The sequence below is a fragment of the Eupeodes corollae genome, chromosome 1 (assembly GCF_945859685.1).
Source record: "Eupeodes corollae chromosome 1, idEupCoro1.1, whole genome shotgun sequence".
Taxonomy (NCBI): domain Eukaryota; kingdom Metazoa; phylum Arthropoda; class Insecta; order Diptera; family Syrphidae; genus Eupeodes; species Eupeodes corollae.
In genome coordinates this window covers 114,450,722-114,471,230 of record NC_079147.1, presented here as the reverse complement: position 1 = coordinate 114,471,230, position 20,509 = coordinate 114,450,722, and the positions used below count along the sequence as shown (strand labels likewise).

At 30.8% G+C, this 20,509-nt stretch overlaps 1 protein-coding gene across 1 annotated transcript in view; it reads right to left on the bottom strand.

Moving 5' to 3' along the window:
* LOC129942024 (carbonic anhydrase 2) overlaps window positions 1-12,919 on the bottom strand; it is a 29,373-nt gene extending 16,454 nt beyond the window's left edge. The window contains exon 1 of the mRNA XM_056050816.1: window positions 12,278-12,919. Within this exon, the coding sequence (XP_055906791.1) occupies window positions 12,278-12,311 (34 nt within the window). The 5' untranslated portion in view covers window positions 12,312-12,919. The remainder of the gene's footprint in view (window positions 1-12,277) is intronic.
* Window positions 12,920-20,509: the final 7,590 nt, after the last annotated feature.

Below are 20,509 nucleotides of genomic sequence, written 5' to 3'. Positions count from 1 at the left end.
AAATAGCTTGCAAAAGAGTGCTTCACGTGGGATGAAGTTGAACGCAGCTTTGAAATCTACAAATAGAGAGTATAGTTTTTTGTGCTTTTGCTGTTATACTTGTGCAATGTTTAACAAGGTAAAAATCTGATCTACCGTCGAATAATTTTCTCTGAAGCCTTCTTGAAATTCATGCAGAATGTTTTTGTTTTTATCCAGTCTGTAAGTCTTTTGAATATTAGCGCTGTAAATAACTTAGAAGCTATATTCAGAAACGATATCCCTATTTAATTTCCTGGGTTCAAGAAATCTCCTTTTTTATGAAGTGGGTATATGATTGGTTTTTTGAAACTCTGTGGAAAATCTGCACTTTCAAACAATCGGTTAAATTCTTTCGTAAGGGCTTGAGAAAATTCTACGGTAAAATTTTTGAAGAGCTTAGCGTGTGTAAAATGCCTTAGGCAAACAGTTGTTAATACATTCTATAATGAGTTAAAAAATATGTAAAGAGTGATGTTTTAGTTATTATCTTTTTGGCAACACAGGTTTAAACAGCTGACGTGTTTTCGTGCTTTGTTTCACTGTCAAAAAACTTCAGCTTGGTCTATAATTTAACCCTGAATCGTCTTACAAAAACAACGCTTGCAAGTTATTGAATTTTATTATCAAAATGCATGCTCTGTTTAGAAAGTTTATCGCGCGCTTCTTCCATTTTATGGTAAGTTTAATCGACCCACTGAAGCGGCTATTCGGGCTTTTGTGACTAAATTTCAGACCAAATTTACATTGTTGGACATTAAACCACCAACACGCTTACGTAGAGTGCGATGCGAACTGAAGAAAATATCGTAGCTGTATCGGCCAGTGTTAATGATGACCGTCAATTATCGATTCGTTGCCGTTCGTAGCAATTGGACCTCTGTTACTCAACTACGTTTAAAATTTTGCGGAAGGATTTAGGTGTGATGCGTTATAGCTGATGCAAGAATTGAAGCCGAAGGACCTACTGAAACGTAAAATTTTTGGTGAATAGGCTCTTGGAAAGTTGGCAAGATCCACTTTTATACCGAAAAATTGTTTTCAGCAACGAATCTCATTTTTGGCTAAATATGTACGTGAATAAGCAGAATTGTCATTATGGAGTTAATGTCAGCTAGAATCATTGCAAGAGCTACCAATGCATTCAGAAAAAGTCACAGTCTGGTGAGGTTTATGGGCTGGTGCCATCATTGGAGGGTGTTCTTCAAAGATGATGCGAATCGTAAAGTAACTGTGAATGATGAGCGCTACCGTGAGATGATATCCAACTTTTTTTTTGTCCAAAATGCAAGAGCTTAACTTGCACATGTGGTTTTTTTAAGACGATGCCACATGCCCCACAGCATGCGCAACAATGGACTTATTGAGAGGCGATTTCGGTGAACATTTAATTTCACGTTCGGGACCGGTCAATTAGGCTTCTAGAACGTGCGATTTAAAGCCTTTACACTTATTTTTTGTGGGGCTATGTTAAGGCTCACGTCTTTACAGACAAGACATTTTCCGAAAAATAATTTGACTGATGACGATCCGTTTAATGGAAATTTAAAAAAAAAAAAAACTTTTTTTGTTGGGAAATGATAAAAAAATTTAGTGATTCAACTTTCAACATAAACTTCTCCGGATACTATGATCTGATACTTCATCTTGGGTGTTTTGTGGAACCCCTATATAAAACTACCCCATCCTTCAAATCCTGCATCAATATCTGGATCTCGGACCCCAACATTTTTGATTCATTTTATTTATTGTTATATAAACTATTTCGTTAAGTTTACATGTTCTCTTTTATCTGTTATTTTAATTGATTTTAACCTATTTAGTTTTGAAGCAAAAGGCTTCTGTACCGAAAGTACCTCGAGAAAAACTGAAAGTGCCTTGTGTTGGTTGAATTTAAAGACCAAATATAAACATTTCATATAATGTTGAAGGTTTTTCAACACGATCATTAACTTCGTGAATTGGAAGGTTTGAAGTTTTGATGCCAAATGTGCCCCGGCTTAACATATTGTTTTGCTATATTAAAATTAATAGTTTTCGTCTTTGGCTACCCTGTATACGTATATTCTATCTCGTGAATGAAGAAGGAAAAAACTTCATTGTACAGAAGATATCCAAAATTATGCTTTCGGTACAATTTGTATGCGGTAAAATATGCAATTATTGCAATAATTTCAAGGAACGTGACAAAAACACACCACTGTATAAAACATATCCAACATTACGATTTTGTTACATTTGTACTTGAAATTACGAAAAAAAAAGAAAATACACTATTTCCAAAACTATATCCATCAATTTTTTTAGTATGTTTGTTTTTTGTAATTTACTGTAAATAGTGAAAATACTAAAAGAATGACATTTTAAACATTTGTTGACATTATGGTTTAACATTAGTAGTTTAGTAAATTTAATTTATACCAGATTAAAATCCTTAACGAAAAATGGTTTATCCTGTTTTTTACCTACACAAAAATAAATACGTCAAGTTGATTGATTTTCAAAAAACCAGTGGTTTAATTTTTACGTCGGTATACTTTGTCCAAATCTTTAAACAATTTTCAGTTTCCTCAATTTTGCAACGAAATTCAATAAATTATATCAAACTATTCACCAGTGCGCTATACTTGAGCGGCTACTGTATAATTCAAAACAATGAGAAGTTGCTTGCATCGTTAGAAAGTAAGAGGAAATTATGTAGTATGTTTTTTTTTTGTATTTGCAGCAGTTTTATTTTTTGTGCATCAATCGGAATCGGAAGAAATCAAGTTCTAGTTCAATTCACCCAGTTTATTTCGATGCCCTGACGTTTACTATCTATTTTAAAGAAGACAAAAATAAAGATATTTACAAGTCAAGAGGGACCGCAAGTTGTGTAATAGCTGCCGGTGGTGCCGACATTTTCATTTCAACTCTCAAATGATTGTATGTAAGTGTATTGATAGTATATTTATTGTTTATATATTTTATGTGTTATTAGAAATTGTGTTTATAGCTTTTACTAATTATATTCCATCTATGTTGGTGGTTTTTCAAGATTAAATTTAAAAGGGTTGTAAGGGTTCATTTTTAGTCTTCCTAATACCCGCAATGGAGAAATATGTTGTTTTCCTTGTCCTAGTCAGAACATTTCTAAAAAAAAGATTCTTCCTTCTGACAGTTTTTTTTATAATGGCCAATTTCTTGACAAAATTTAAATCTCTTACACTCGTTTTAATAAAAAATAATAACAGAAGATTGAGGTAAATTCATCTCTTCGTCAAGTTTTCTGATTAAGATCCCAATTTAAAATAGAACTTCGATTTGTTAGAAAATTAGAAATAAGTAAATTAGAGCGTGAACTTTGATTTAAAAAAGAGAGATTTAATTCTTTAAATAATAAATAAGTAATAAATTTACATCGAACCCCTACTAATTTGTCAAATTTGTCCGAAGTGTAAGAACCTATAAGGACGATCAGGAAAACGTCGTATTATAATTGCAGTCTATGTTGCAAATATGAACAGACTACTTCTCCAAATTATACAACGGCAATGACGAATCGAATTCTACTTAAGGGAGATAGAATCAGAACCACTCAACCTAGGCGGCGCAGAACAACAATTCCACCTACTCGACCTCGACGAAAAAAAAAAAAAAACAGGAACTTAAAACCCATACCCACCATCTCTTTATCGATTTTAAAGACGCGTATGACAGCATCTATCTTGCTTACAGAGCAATGTCTAGTTTTAGCATCCCTGCCCAGTCAAAATTCCCATTTTTGCAGAATGACGTTGGAGAATGTACGCTGCTCTATCACGGTTAGGAAAGATCTCTCCAATGCATTTGATGCCAAAAAAGTTTTAGACAAGGCGACTTCTTTAACATCGTTCTGGAAAGAATGGTGCAACACTCAACCGTCAACACTAGAGGCAAAATCTTCTAAAGACCCATCGAATTACTCGGATACGATGATATTGAGATAATTGGATGATATTGACTAAAAGAAAAATATGGGTTTAGTGGTCAATGAGGGCAAGACGAAGTATATGCTATCATCAAAAAAGTACATTGAACGACGAAATCTTGGACAAAACTTCACCATGGACAGCTATAACTTTAATGTATTTAAAAACTTTGTGTTTGACGAATAAAAACTCTTTTTTGGACTTGACTAGCAAACTTTTCTCTCCAGCATCGATAATCACCACATATAAGACACAAATCATCCCAATTTTTATTGATGGTACTGAGGCCTAGACCTTTTTCAAGAAAGCTTAAAGCGACTTAGGATGCTTTGAGAGAAAAATGTTTCGGATGATTTTTTGGTCCCGTCTGCATAGATGGAGACTAGAGGAGAAGATACAACGACGAACTGTCCGAGCTGTAGAGCAATACGCACATGGTTAAAAGAAGTTAAAGAACTTAGATGGCTGGGTCATGCAGAGCGAATGGACATCAACGCTCCAGCTTGGAAGGTCTTCGAATCCAATCCCAAGGGATGGTGCATTAGTGGAAAATCACGACTCAGGTGGCGCACGCAGGTGGGAGAGGACGTCAACCAACTAGGGTTAGGGTGCGAAACTGGAGACGAATGTTGGTCCGCCTGGGCTGTAGGGCTTTCTTAAGTAAGTAAGTTTGAAATGTACGAATTTTGTATTGTAAGCGTTTGGATAGACAAATAAGAGATATTTCCGAAAAACATTTTTGGACGTTGAAATTGTGAGACTCGTGCGGTGCATGCCTTCAAAAGTAGTAGGGTAATAACGCATATAGTTTCATGCGAAGCGTGATGGTGTGTTAACACAATTTATGTCCCGATTTTCTTTAATGTATTCCGTTTTCATATTCTAAGATGTATATTAATGGTAAGCAAGTGTTGAAAAAAAAAGGTTTGTAAGTTTTTTTTTTTAACCATTTGTTATCTCTTAATTTTAATTGAGATTAATTTATAGGGAAAATAAAATTAAGACAAGTCAGATGGAATTTGATATTTATTTGTCAATTTGTTGCGTTTATTTATAGCTAAGCGATTTGTTTATTCTCCAATCGGAACAAATCTTCCGGTCGGTTACCACAATAGGGGTGATAATATCGACCTTTTGTTAAACAATCTTGCAAAATATTACATATGCAAGTACTTTTCATATTATATTACAATATTTTTGTTGACATATTTAATTATACATATATATTAGAAAAAGTTGCAAGAAATGTTGAGTTCAATGGCGTTGAATTTATATTCAAGTTAAGGATTTTTTCCATTCTTCAAAAGTTCATTTGCATTCATAAAATTAAAGCAATATGGCAAACTAAATATTAAATATTCATAATGAGTGAGTATTCAAACATCCAACACTTGAATTACTATTTAATTCTATTTTGAAAAAGTACTAATAACATAATTTTAGTCTTTTCTACGTTGCTCTCAACTTCCATACCCAAGCCCAAAATATTGGTGTATTTATTTATATAACTTAAATGATCATACTTTTAAACAATTTATAAAAATACTTATTTGTACTTGAAACCAATCTTATACATAAATCGATTTAATGGGTCTAGTTCACATAAACAGGAGATAAAAAACATATTTTCTGTACAAACTCACCAACATATTTATTTTGGAATAGAATATATTTCCAAAAATAATGTATAAATAACTCAAGATGTTTATATTAATGACTGGCAAAACAAAAAAAAATATTTTGTTAATGCTGTTTTCCACTTGAAATAAAATATAGCCGCGAAAATTCTTGAAACTCTCCAAATGTGTTGAAAAAAGCATTAAAAATTATTTCTTGTGTTTAAAAGAATAATGTTGCAAACAATTGTATTAAAAAAGAATATAAAAATAAGACGAGAACATTTCAGATATATGGTTTTGGAAAAAAGAATATAAATTAACAAAATATTATATTCTGTGTGAATACAATTTATTTTGTGGGTAAGAATAAAAGCCAAATTTATTAAAGTTTTTAATTCAATGTACAAATTAAGAAAGCTCGTAACGTATTGAACTTGGAAAGTGAATACATTGACGAGTTTCAATTGAGTGGTTAGGGGTCTTCCTGTTAAAAATCCAAAGTGAATAAAATTACAAAAAAAATCCAAAGCCCTTTAAACAAAGTTTGTTACACATTTTTAGATTTTAATAAAACGAATTAATTTAATAATACCTTTATTTTGAATTGATATTGAACTTTCTTTTAGAAAGTTTTTATTAAATAAACATTCAAACAAGTGTACTGCACATAATCACTATTGTATTTACAAGCCGTCTCCTTCAACCGTTGTCTAAATGAACATAAACGTAAGACATACATCACATATTCATATAGACGTTTGTATTGACAAACATGTCGATAAGATTATTTGCTTGCTTCAATCAAATTGTAAATGTAAAACAAACATATTTTCGAGTGCTGAAGTTTAATGAACTATTTATAGTTTTTAGCAGATAATTAAAGCATAATTCAAAACATTAATTCAGTTCATATATTGCTTGATTTCGAATTTCAAATTTTAATATTTTTATTGCTAAAAGAGTTATATCTTTTCCTCAACATATGTATATTAAATGTCTTTCTTGCTTCGTCTTTAGCGGATTTAAATAAATATAGTTGAGGCTTTGAACTAATCGAACCTACATTTTATAAATATCTAAAATAAATAAATTAAGTGGCGCAACAGTCCGTAGAGAACAAGGGCCTAGTGACTTACAATTCTGAAGCATTCCTGTGTGTGAATATTGTTGTGAGGAATAGAGGGGACCTATAGTTTTTATGCCGAATCCGAAGGGCTAATTTGAGAAACACTTTTCATGACAAGAATTACTTTTGCAGGATTTGTCAATTCCTTGCAAGAAGCAGTATCCGTGCAAATAACTTTTAGGTAGAAAAGGCAGGTATTGAGCCCAAGGCCTCTTGCATGACAGTCCATCACCCACGGGCACTAATACCCGACTTGCTATAAACATTTAGGAATTAATTCTACATAAAAGCTTCTACTAGATTTTTTGTGTACATAATAAAAGTTTCGATTCGAAGTTTGTGTACAAGTTTTGTCCATTGGCCCACAATCAATCTTGTCTTTGTTTTCTTGTTTACATCGGGAGAAGTTTTAAGAACTTCTGCTTGATATAAAACTTAAAGGGTATTGATCAAATAAAAACTGACATGTACTTTTTAATATGTGTATTTGGAGCCAACATTTTTAAAATCGGTTATAAGCATTCATAGATCTTAGAGCCTGAGTTTATGGGAAGCAAAAAGAGCAATTCTGAATGAATAAACAATGAATAACTGGCGCAAAATTTGAACCGAAATTATTTAAGCTTAAAAATGATTTACCTTCTTTAAAACGGTTTTAACATTTTACTATCTCTTAACAATTTGCTAAAATGTTACTGAATGGCTCCTTTAACTTGTAGTAGTTTGCTAAATCCATATAACATCCGTACAATTATTCCTAAAAGAGCAGTGGGTGAGAGTTTGTGGTCAACAGTTGGGAATTCTAATTAATAGGTGCGTTTAAGCGTATTTGCTTTGTTTATTTTTAAACATTGTCACTTTTTAGACATTTTTGGATGCTCATTTTTAATAAAAGGAAACAAGCAATTAACTAGTTAGCCAAACGAAAAAAAGGTTCAAAATAATGGACTCCCTTAGTGAATTGCTAAACATTTAGAAAATCGATAACTAGTCAATTTTTAAACATTTAACCATAGGTTGTTTAAAATTTTGTAAATTGGTGAACTATGAACAATAGATTGTTTTAAATTTTGCCCCACTGTTTTTATCTTGTACGATTCATTAGGTTAAATTATAAATACACAAATATTGATATCCAATTTTTGTTATCTTAATTATAATTCTCCAGTGCACATATTTTGAGGTACCTGGATTTCAGTTCCTTAAAAACTTTCTGCCTTTAGTAAACAAATATCTTCAAAAAACAGTAATGAAATATACTTTTTTGGCATCAAAGCAAAGCATTGAAGATATTTTCAAATAAATATCTTATAATAAAAATAGCTTGTTTCTAAATACACTTTAATTTTTCTATACACTAAGATTGATGTAAACTATGGGTTAGAAAGTGAATTTAAGAAATCTTGAATCTGGCATAGACATATTGTCTCATCCTCTACATTATGTATAAGCAATTGTATAAGTGTCTCAATAGAGTTTTTGTTTTTTTCCACTTTTATTGCCAGCTTAACGTCACATTTCATTGTAAAATGGGCATTCCCTTCTTAACATTTATTTCATGAATTAAATAAAAAACCCAAAATAATAATTTAAATATAAAAATTTAAAAGTATTTGAAACACATTGTCAACACTTCGAATCATTCTTCAGCATAAATGAATGGATTTTTAAAAACAACTTAATAAATCACTTATGAAGGTATTAACGCAAGTATATTCTCAAAGGAAATATCAACTTTTAGCTTTTATTTAATTCTTTTCAATTGCACATGGTGTATATTGCCACTTGGTGCTAGAGCTTTAGACAATTTGACGGCGGCAGTTTGCCGGCCGTGTGCATTACAATAATACTGATAGCGATTTATCACATTTCAATGGCAAATCTGATTAATATTCAAAAGCTTGCGTTTATTAATTCATTAATAATAAATTGCATGTAAATTATCTTAATAGAGAGATTAGTAATAGTATTTTTACCTGATTCTATTTATGTGACTCAGTTTTACATACATTGCAATATTTCTTGCTCGGAAATCACCAAAGATATCGTAAAGAGGATTTTCCTTTTAGTGAATGAATATATGCGATTTCAGCCACTTGTTTAAGAAATGTTTCAAGTATAGTGGTTTTCTTATTTTTATATTTACATCAAATATGTTTGGAAATTTGTTTTAAGAAAAATACATGGTGTACGGGTATGACGCATGATTGAAATGAATTTGAGAAAGCAACTCTGATTTGCTCCGAAAGGGATTCAATAATTTTTACTGAAGTCTTGGTTCTCTTCGAAAATTTTAAAGTTTGACTTAATTTATTATTTGAGTTTATATTTCTAGATCCAGGATGAACAAATTGTGAGGAATTGACAAATCCTTAAATTCGCTTCCTAAAAAGGCCGTTGTAATTCAGTAGTTGTACGTCACTAGCTCTTAGCTCTTCCATAACTGTATCACCACCAAATTTATAGATGTATGTATATACAAACTGGATGGACATTTGAAATAGTCAAAACAGTCAATTTGTAATTTTGATCTCGACAACATCTGTTTTGATAGATGGATAGATAATTTAGCAAAAGCGTAAAGGCTTGGCTATGCCGTCTGCCGAAAGCTAACGAGTATAAGAAACTTTTAAAACAAATTAAATATAACATATGGTACTGGTTTGACGAGGACTAAAATCGAAAATTAAAAACATTGTCTTCAAGGTAATTTCATCTTATAAAAAATATAGGTTTCGATATTCAGTAAAATTTTTATAATAATCCAACAGTCAAATTATTTCATAAAAATTAAAATCTAAAAAAAGTATTACGGAAAATTCCTAAAAACTGATATTCGATTTTTGATATCTCTTGAATATACGAAGGCATTGACTTTAAAACGATTAAATTCTGCGCTAAATTTTATTAGAAAAATTCAATCTGTATTTGTTTATATACGAAATGCTACTAAAATTGTTAAAAATTGGGTTTCGAACAAAAATAGATTTTTTAAACAAACCACTTCATGAGATGTAAAATATCGTTGGTAGTTTTTAATTAATATTTTAGAAAAATTCACCTAACAAATTTTTTTAACGAAACACTAGAACCTACAAAAATAACAAATAACACAGGTTCTAGTGTTTTAACAAAACACTAGAACCTACAAAAATAACAAAAAACAAAAACAGGTAGAAAATGATTTTCGACTCAAGTATCAGGAGAAAAAATTAAGATATTGACTTAAAATTTTTCATCTAAAAAACAATATTGTTTTGTTTATTTTGTTAAGGTTTGACATATTTAGCAAACAAATAGCTGCAAGCTCTCTTATTTTCTTTAATCATTGTAGCGTGTTACAGGCGGAACTTTTGGCTATAAAGGAAGTCTTGTCCTGGCTTAAAGAAAACGTGATATCAACATCTGATATCCTTATTTTCTCAGATAGCCAGGCCGCTATCAAATCTCTGGACTCTGTCTCTACAAACTCTATAACATTCCAAAACTGTCGATCATCTCTAATGGAGATGGCACAGCAGTTTAATATTCACCTTTGCTGAGTGCCGGGCCATAGAGACATTCCAGGTACAGTACAGCCCATCCTACCACGTTTGGCATACCAATCGCTACTTGCAAACTGTTGCTAATGCAAGACTCTGTGAGGAGGGCAGGCACTAGGTGGAATAACATCACCACGTGTCAGTTTTCAAAAAACATCTGGCCAACACTGGGTTTAGAACGTTCAAGGTGCTTGCTATCTCTAAGCAGATCGCATATAAGCTCGATAATAGGTATCATAACCGGACACTGTCTAATAGGAAAGCACGCCACGAGACTAGGCGTATTCTCAAATGACTTTTGCAGAAGCTGTATGGACAAGGAAGAGGAAGAAACGCTTCTTCATCTTCTCTGCACATGCCCTGATCTGGCTCGAAAACGCAAGAATGAGAAAATTCTTCTTTAACGAACGATCTAAATCATGTCAGTATAATCAGCCTCTCACGTTTCGTAAGGGACTCAAACTGCTTTCATTGAGCTTAGGAGGAAGCCTCAAGATTCATGTGGTATCGCAATGGGCCATTAAACTGGCCTTAGTGTGTCCGTATCCATCTTGGACAGCCACTATAGCCAAACCTAAGGTTTAAAGTAAGACAAGTTTTTTGCAGATTTTCGGTTTTTGTAAAATAAAGTTGGGAATTGAATTTTTCTAAAAAATAGTTTTTTTTCCATATAAGAAAAAAACATTGACTCCAATATCTGTTTTCATTGCCGAGGTATTTTGGTCGAAACCCAATTTTCAGTAAAAAAATGCCCATTAGGAAAGGGAGTCCAAAATTTTAAACCTTTCTTTTCGATTTGAAAACTAGTGAACTGCTAATAGGCTTTTATTAAAAAACGAGCATCCAATCACCTCGTACAAGTGACAGTTTGTTAATATAAACAAAGCAATTACGCTTAAACGCTCCTATTAATTGGATTGCTAAATAACTTTAGCAAATTGTTAAAAGACAGTGAGGTGTTTAAATCGTTTAAAATTATGTAATTCATCTTTCAAGCTAATAAATTGGTAAAAATAACTTTGGTATTATTCTAAATCGTTTAAAAATTTGCGCCAATTAAAAACATTAGTTTGAAGCCAATATCTTTAATTGATGACGAGATATTCAAATCAAAAATCACTTTTTATTAAATTTTACAATACTCTTTTCAGATATTTAAAAATCCGAATATTTTACCAGATGTCAAAAACAATAATGTCAATTTTTCGAAAGAAAAAAAATAACATATGTGTTTTATTGTTTTATTTATTCAATTTTTTCGATTTTTTATCAATTTATCACATCACAATTTTTAAAACAAAACTTAATTGAAATCGCTAGCGCTAGTTGTTCAATAAACATTTGGGTTCAACCACTTCTTTTACTTTTTTTAAAAATTGCTTTATTAAAACAAAAACACACACTTACTTCTCTTTAAAGTCCTTTTTGCATTTTGTGATGTAGTTAAGTCGGTAAATCTAATGGTTCTTTAAAAATTGGCGACAAAGAAAGGTAATTGTCTAAAAACCTTTGATTTGGTTACATGAATAATGAAACGGCGAGAGATGTTAAAGTTGTCAACTCAACAAATCGAACCGAATACAATAACTTCTTATTTAAAGTTAAAAAAAATTAATTAAACAAAATTTTAATGTACTTTTCTCAATTTTCTTCAATTTTAATATTTATGTGTCTTTAATTTTTGAAAACACGAGTACCTAAAAAATACAGCATTTTCATCTTTTATGTATTTTCTTATCTATCTATTTAACAAATACAATTTAAATAATTAAATTGGCTTAAAAAGTGTGTTTAAAGACTTTTAATAGATACTTCATACATACAGAATATTCTCTACCTCCTTAAGAAAATATAAATATTTTCGCTCAAATTTATTTATAACAATCTATACATATTTTTAAGGAAATTAATGTAAAAAAGCACAATCATAATTAAAATTTTTATTTCAAAACCCAAGAAATAAAAATAGCTAAGCTAAATAAGATTTAAAGATAAATAAAATATTCAAATTGAAGAACTCACCGGCAAAAGTAAAAAATAATTTTCCGCCAATCATATTGAAAAAAAGAATTTCAGTTATTTATTCAAAAAAAGAAAATAAAAACACTTTAGCAAAAAGGAACTTTTGTATGTTTAATTTTAAGGATATCACAGATTTCAACTTTCAACAGTAATTACAATTAAGAAACCACTCACTAGTGAACTTGAACTCTCTTTCATGAGTTGAAACGTGAAACTAAAAGTTAGTATTTCCGCGCGTTTGATTATCTACCCCTATTAGGCTGCGACTTATTCAGTTAAATACCATAACATACAATATTTCCACAAGTACATATTATATGTATGAATATATCTACCCTTCACTATCACACCCTCGAACAAAATATCGCACTTCGCTTCGACTGGATTGCTTATATTGGTGGTGTTTAAGAGGCAGAGCAAAGAGCTGAGGAGTTCTGTTCAAAAACTTTTTGAACTTTTTATATTCACATATACTCTGTGTCAATTGGAGGGGGATAGTGATGAGTCCGAAGCGGTCAAAATCTAAACGCTTACTGAGCTAGATTAGAGAACTACCAGAAAGAATGGCGGCAGCTGAATTTTTGTTCTTCTTATTTTTTATTTATTCACGTAATCAAAATTATTGTGAGCGACGAGACGACGGAAAATTGCAATATTCAGCGTAGACATCCCTAGTGGGCGACAACGACGACAAGGTCTGAGATCCACCGACAAACCGACACAGTCCACCAACAACAAGACCACCACCATCGGTAGCCGTGCTTTTTATTTAAATAAAAAAACACACATAACTCATCGTCATCATCGGTCACCACTTCTGAATAATGTTACATGTGGTCATAGTAAAAGTACTTTTGCAGTTTAGAAAACGACGCGACGTACCTACTACCTATATCGTTCAAAAACAGAAAAGAAAACAAACAATTCTTCAACACGTGGGATATTCAAAAAAGTAGGAAAATATAATGATACTATTTTAGATTTATCTTGTGGCTGCCAGTAAAATTATGTACAACCTATGAGTTCATCAGATAATGAAGCTAATGATGTACCTACTCTTAAAGTTGACAGATGGCAACCCTTGATTTGTTTATAATTATTATTATTTATCATTGACATCGAACAGTGGGTCGACTAAAGATAAGAAGGGGTTGCTATTTTTAAAGAATGCGATTTATCTGGTTCCCGAATGATATACATCCCAAAAAAGTGATTTAAGACTTGATTCATAAACTTAATTGATAGCAGTGGTACAATGGAGTACCAAAACTCTGGATAGAACTTGGTTTGCTAAAAAAAGCCGTGAGTTATCACTAACGTACGCAAGAAATATTTTGCTTGGGCCCTCAATTTTTAAAAGAAAAATTCTTAAAATTATAAAAAAAGATAAAACTTACCACAAATGTATAAGAAGAAACCACAAGCTTTTCAATATAAATCTTGGACCGGATGCAATTTTATAAAAATACTGATATATAAGCTATAAGTGAATAAATTATCACAATTTAAGCTAAATTGATTAAAGGCTAAATAAAGTACAATGTTATTTTTAAATACAAACTCCAAACTTTTACAATGACTGGATTTTTGAGATTTTCAAGATCAAGTGCAATATAGAAAATATCTAAGAACGTTTGTTATGAAGTCATTAAGTCGTACAAAATATTTGGTAACAATATAAGCAGTTTAATTTAAAAAAAAAAGTTTTTTGAAAACCAGACTTTTAGGGTCCGTATTTTTGTAACAATTGTTAGTTTATAGCTTCCCATAGGAAGTTATTGTAATGGGTCCGATTTGTCGAATTGAAAATTTTAACTATTCTCCATGTTTAAAGGTCACTAGAGTTGAAATAAAAGATTTTTTAGAAAGATGTCTGTGCGTGCGTGTGTACCTACGTACGTGTGTACCAGTACAGATATCGACTTCAAATAAATTTTGTTATACAGATAATAAGGCAGAAAGATGCAGAAAGGGCTCTCAAGAAAATTGCGTAGGTGGTTTTTTTACTATAGCAGTTTAAAATAAAAAACGTGAAAATGTTGGTTAACCCTTAATATCTCATGAACGAACAACGCTAGAGACTTGAATACAATTTGATATAATATACTGTAACGTGATACCAAACAATTATTTTTTTTTGGAAAAAAGGAAACAATTAACGGTTTTTTTTGTAAATCAGAAAAACTGAAAAAAAAATTGGCACCGAAAATTTTACGAAGGAAAAATGGTATCATCTCCAAAACGATTTTGTGCAACGAAAAATAACGTTTTTATCATTTGCCAAGATTTTGAGAAAAATCGAAGTGACAGTTTTTTTTTATAAAAAATAAAAACCTAAAAAAAACATTACTCAAAGTTGGTAAAAATTGATTTTCGACTTAAATATTTCTTCAAAAATTTAATATTGTGATAATGATAATTGATACTTCTATCTTATAAGAAAAAGTGTTTTCATCATTCGGAAAAATTTTGAGAAAAATCAAATTGACAGTTTTTTACAAAAAATAAAAACCTAAACAAAAAAATTTACAAAAGTTTTTAAAAATTTATATTCCACTTAAATATCCTTTCAAAACCTTGAGATATTGGCTTTAAACTACTTTTATCTTTTAAGAAAAACTTTTGTTAACATTCAGTAAAATTTTTAGAAACACCAAATTGATAGTTTTCTTACAAAAAATAAAAACCTAAACGCAAAAATTAATTAAAGTTGTTAAAAATTTACTTTCGAATCAAATAGCTTTTCAAAAATTAAAAATATTGTGTTCAAACTTTTTTCTTATTTCAAAGAAAATATTGTTTTCGATATTCAGTAGTTTTTTTTTTATAAAAATCCAAGAGTCCATTTTTTCATAAAAAAAATAAAATCTACAAAAAATAGTAGGTACGCAAATTTAATAAAAATTGATGTTTAGTTCTTGAGATCTCTTAAATTACTTTCAATTATGCAATTTGTAAAAATTTAAGAAATGCCACTAAAATTGCTAAAAATTTGTTTTCGACTAAAAATCTATTTATCAAAACTAGATTTCCAAACCAAACTATTTCTTTATATGAAAAATATTGTTGGTGATTTTAAAATTATTAAGAATAATTCAACTGACAACTTTATTAAACCAACACGAAAACCTACAAACTTTTAGGCAAGGCAAATCGACAGCCGGGATGGGAATTTATCAGTGTGGGTTGCATCCCAGCCTTTTGTTTTAAAGAGTTTAGATGGCCTTTCAAATTGTACTTTTTGCCCAGATATACAAATTGAAATAAGGACCTTTACAATTATGATTTTATACACAATGCAGATTTATAATTTGAAGAATAAAATCAATTGAGCTTCCAGGAAGTTATTGTAATCGGTCCGATTTTCGAATTGAAAATGTTGACATTTCTCGACGTTTCAAGTCCTTAGAGTGTGTACGTACGTTAGTACGTTCGTAAGTTCGGGAAGCTTTTTTCGTCGTCCTGATCTCAAGAAGCAGTAGTGATATCGACTCAAAATATCTCACGAACAATTGTGACGTGATACCAAACAAATAAAATTTTGAAAAAAAATTAATAAATAATAATAATAATAATATTAATAATAATAAATTTAAAAAAATGAAATAGTATCGCAGCCTCTTCTTGTTTTGATCGCACTGCTTCGATTCTTCAATTCTGTCGAAGTAATTTTTTTGAGTATACATAAGTCAAAATTAATACACATGCCCGCAGATCAAGTTCTACAATGAATACAATAACATATTATTGCACCGTGCTCAAAGTGCTGAAGTTTTAAAATTGAGGTAACATTTCCTTAATTAACAATTAATTGAAGATTTGACGAAGAATATCTTGCAATTGTTAAAACATTCACAATTTCCTTATAATAGGTACATTCGAAACAGTTTTAGGTATAATCAATTTAATCACTTTAAAGAACTCTAAAAATCGTATGAGTATTGTGTGGATAAATTGTATACTTCTTCTAAAGACGCCATAAGTTTTTTTTACATTTATGCTCTGATTTATTAGGTGTTCGGCACTTAGGAATATTGACCCCAAGGGGAAATTTTGTTGGAGTACGTTAAATGGGATCTAATTATTGCAATCTATTTATCTAAAGTAAACTTCGTTTTTTAGAGTTTTAATTGTTCAAGTAATACAAAAACTGGTGGCTGCCCCTTTTACCGTTACGACTTCAATGTATAAATTTAAAATGATCTCTCTTCATCTTCTTGATCAAACTAAGTGGTTGCATATCTACGTTCTAGCATACTTACTAATAAATACTGATCTTTTATTTTTGCACATAATAGCACATATGTATGTACATAGATACGAATTAGTATAACACAAATTAAAAATGCATGTCCATTTTATCAACAAACTTGGGGGATGAGATGACTGATGAGAAAGTGCCAACAAACGAAACGTATATAAAAGACAGCAAAGCATTTTATTTCCGCTTCACTATAGCTATGGTGCCAAACATAATGGCTCTACACTCCACTTTGTATATCTTTTGCTATAGCAGAAAGTATCTAGAATTGAAAAGCTCATCAAGGTGAAAGAATTTATTTATGTCTGTTTCCTGTTTGTCATGCCGGGTTTCTAGTGGTGAAAAGTGGGTACCTTCTATAGAGATACCATCTTTGTGGAACTGCGAAATGTCAAAACCCCCATGATAAAGCCAACCACATTGGCGGCGTCTTCGGGGACGATTAGATGAGTGAGCTTCCATAGGAATAAGTTTGTTTCTTTAGACTGTGAATAAGTGCGACAAGAAGACGTTATCGTCGAACACATGTCAACCTGATGAGTTGAGTGTTGCATGTAAAAACAAAATATGAGTAAGTACGGGGGGTACCCCTTATTTTGTTGGATATAGGTGCAAAAGTTGAAAAATCCTAAAAAAACACGTAGTATGTTGATGTTGAGAGAAATTTATTACTGATGGTATTTCGGATAAAATTTATTAATTGGATTTCTTCGGGTAGTTGTGCTGTAATTTGTATGTAATTTTTAAAGGCTTTCTAGACAATTTGATGTGTTGTAAAAACTGAACGACTCATCATTTAGTATGATAACAATGATTTGGGAGTCGATAGTGAACTATAAGTTTAGAGAAGAGATATTGGAATAGGTGTGTAAGTAAATATTAGTTCATTTCAGTTTTTCGTTGAAATCCGTTGAAGGCTTTTAATTAATTTCTTTAACGAGTACAAAATCTTGAGTTAAATAGACAAGACTTATCTTTATATTAAATCTAATTTGTTATTTAAGCTGAGTCATGCATTTATTTATTAATCTAGTTCTTATTACTAGTATGAAACTATAATTTTTGTACTTTAACTATACTTAAATTTACGCAGATATAAGAACAGCGTTTGTTTGTAACCAACCCAATGTTAAACAAAGTTTGATATTGATAGAAATTAAAATTTAATTAATATTTCTATTGTACGGGTTGATTTATTTAAACATTAAAATATTACTTTTTAAAGCGAAAGATTTTGAATATTCCATTACTCATTAATGGGCTTACACAACCAAAAAATGCTAAAACGACCAAAATCTGAATTTTTGTAGGGATTTTGACACAAATACCCTACATCCTGGAATACAATTTTATAGACGTCGTGTAATAAATTCTTCTTAAAAAATCTAATAATTTCGTTCGTGTGTATAATTTATTTTAAATTGCATATTATTTTAAATAAGCTTGCTTGTGATAAATTAATCACATTTCTTTGAATGTAATAAGTTGGTGAAATTTTGAAAAGAAATATTACATATTTTAAAATGCAAAAGAAAAAAACTTGTTTAATAATAATTTATAGATAGTAAATTATTTATTTTTTACAATAAAGTTCACATAAGACTTAGTGCTACCTTAAATAATTAAGTACATCTTGTTAGAAATATTCAACCTTTTCCCAAAATGACCCTTTCCGAATTTTAATTGTCGACTTTAAAAAAACATGTTTATCGAAGAAAATAATCAGTCCACAAATCTATGTACTTGTTCAAGGAAGATATTCGAAAGAATTTTAGAAGGTGTCGGAAGAATTTAATACATCAGCCTTTTAAATAGGGGTCTTGTCATTCACTTTTAACGAATTTCTTAAGAACAAAATTTTATTTCAAAACTAGTTTTATTCTACAATTAAGAAATAACGGCCGAATTTGGCGAAAAAGAAAGAATTGTTCCACTAAGGCAATGGGCCAGTTCACACACAGTTTTTTCAAAAAAGATGTTCCTGTTTCAATTATAAAAGGTGTGCCATTCCCTATTATAGAACGTCACCCAATTCCAAGCAGGTTGCAAGCAAAATTTCTCGATCGTTGACCAATATTCCAAGCAAAAGAAAGGAAAATCTACATTTTTGATCACTTTTATAAGAACTTTTCTTAAAAGACATATACAGTTCATCTATCACGTAGATAAAATTGAGACAAAATAAAAAGCAACAGTTTTGGATGGATTAACGTACTCAGAATGGTCTAAGGTGGAATGTGAATGTCTTTGAAGTATTCTCTATTTGCATTTTTTGTATGTACCTGGTGGTCTCCAGGTTGCTGACCTTAAAATCTGCCCAGGTTACAAATAAGTATGGAACTGGCATTCCCATAGAAACATTTTACAGTGCTTGGCGGACAATTACCTATAGGTGAATCCTAACAATACCATAGATTTTAACAAAACTTTAACATTAAAGCTAAAACTTCACAAATTTTGTAAAATCTGTCCTCGATAAACATATTTTCAAACCAGCCAAAAGTACTCTCAGTAAAATAATAGACATTCGCTGAAGTTGTTATTTAGGGAATTAATGAATTCAAAGAGGTAGACAAATTTCAAAGTTTTTTAGAAGAAACTCGTTAATTTACCTATAAGAACTCCGAACGATTATTTCTGTCATTACCACCATCACGCTTACTTACAAATTGACTTCTCTGTCTCTTCACGATGACTAACTCAAAAACCGAAGTGAAAAGATACGAGAAATTATGTGGATGCATTTTATTTTTTAATGCATTAAATTTATGTTTTGTAAGCAGTTTTTTGACATCAGAATAAGAAACTATCGAGGGCTAGTTGAGATAGTTACGAACAATACACCAACGTAATTATCTTCAAGAAAGAAGATATTCGTTAATCTGAAAAATTAACAAAACAAATAAATACACATTAAATACTTTTTTCAATTTTTATTAAATAATTATTTACACTTTTATGTTATTATAAAACTAAAATGCTCATGAATTCAACTCAACCTTGTTTTGTTTAAACTAGAATAAATTCCATTTCTAACAACAAAATACAAATTTTAATTTAGTAATAAATATATTCTTTTAATAAATTTGGAAATGTCTCGAAAGATGAGAGAGCACCAAATTTTAAATTAAAAAAAAATAATACCTGTCTGATTTAACGATGAGAAATACTATCGAGGTTCGTCCTATCTTTCATACAGGACCATACAATATTATACAACCTTTTCAATTTATTAACAAGGATATCCTATCCTGTGAAAAAGTAGATTAATAAACTTAGTCAAATAAAAAAAGCACTGGCAAAAGATATTATTTAGGTAAGAAATAATAATAAGATATGAAACAATAAAATGGTCAATTTATATTAGTTAAAATAAAATAAATTAATTAAATGAGTTAAGCCCATTGACTTGCTATATTTCTCCATGCGAAAAGTATTGGTTCAAATTTTGAATTCAAATGTCTACTTCATTTGATTAGCAGCCATCAATAGGGAACGCTCCCTCAGTGAATTTGAGAACATGGACAAATTTGATATTCGTTATGTGATACAATACTTTCATTCGAAAGGCCACAGTCCAACCTATGTTAAAGCGAAACTAGGTTCTACTCTGAGGAGTCATCTGCCCCTTCGTTCACAACAGTAAAGTATTGGGTGACAGAATTTACACAAGGTCATACGAGCAGATAAGATGAAGATCGCAGGGGTCGATTAAATGAGTTGGACATGAGAAAACTGTACACAAGATGGGTGCTGCACAATTGAACAAAAGCAGCGCCATGAGGATGTTTTAATCGAGTGTTTCGCTAAAAATCACAGCAATAAAGCAGAGTTTTTGCGTCGATTCATAACCATGGATAACATAAGGGTCCCTGGGACGAAGGAATAGTCAAAACAGTTAACTGAAAAGGGAGAATCTGCTCCCAAGGGATGAAGAAATTTTCATCTGAACAATGAAGAGGTGGAGCCTG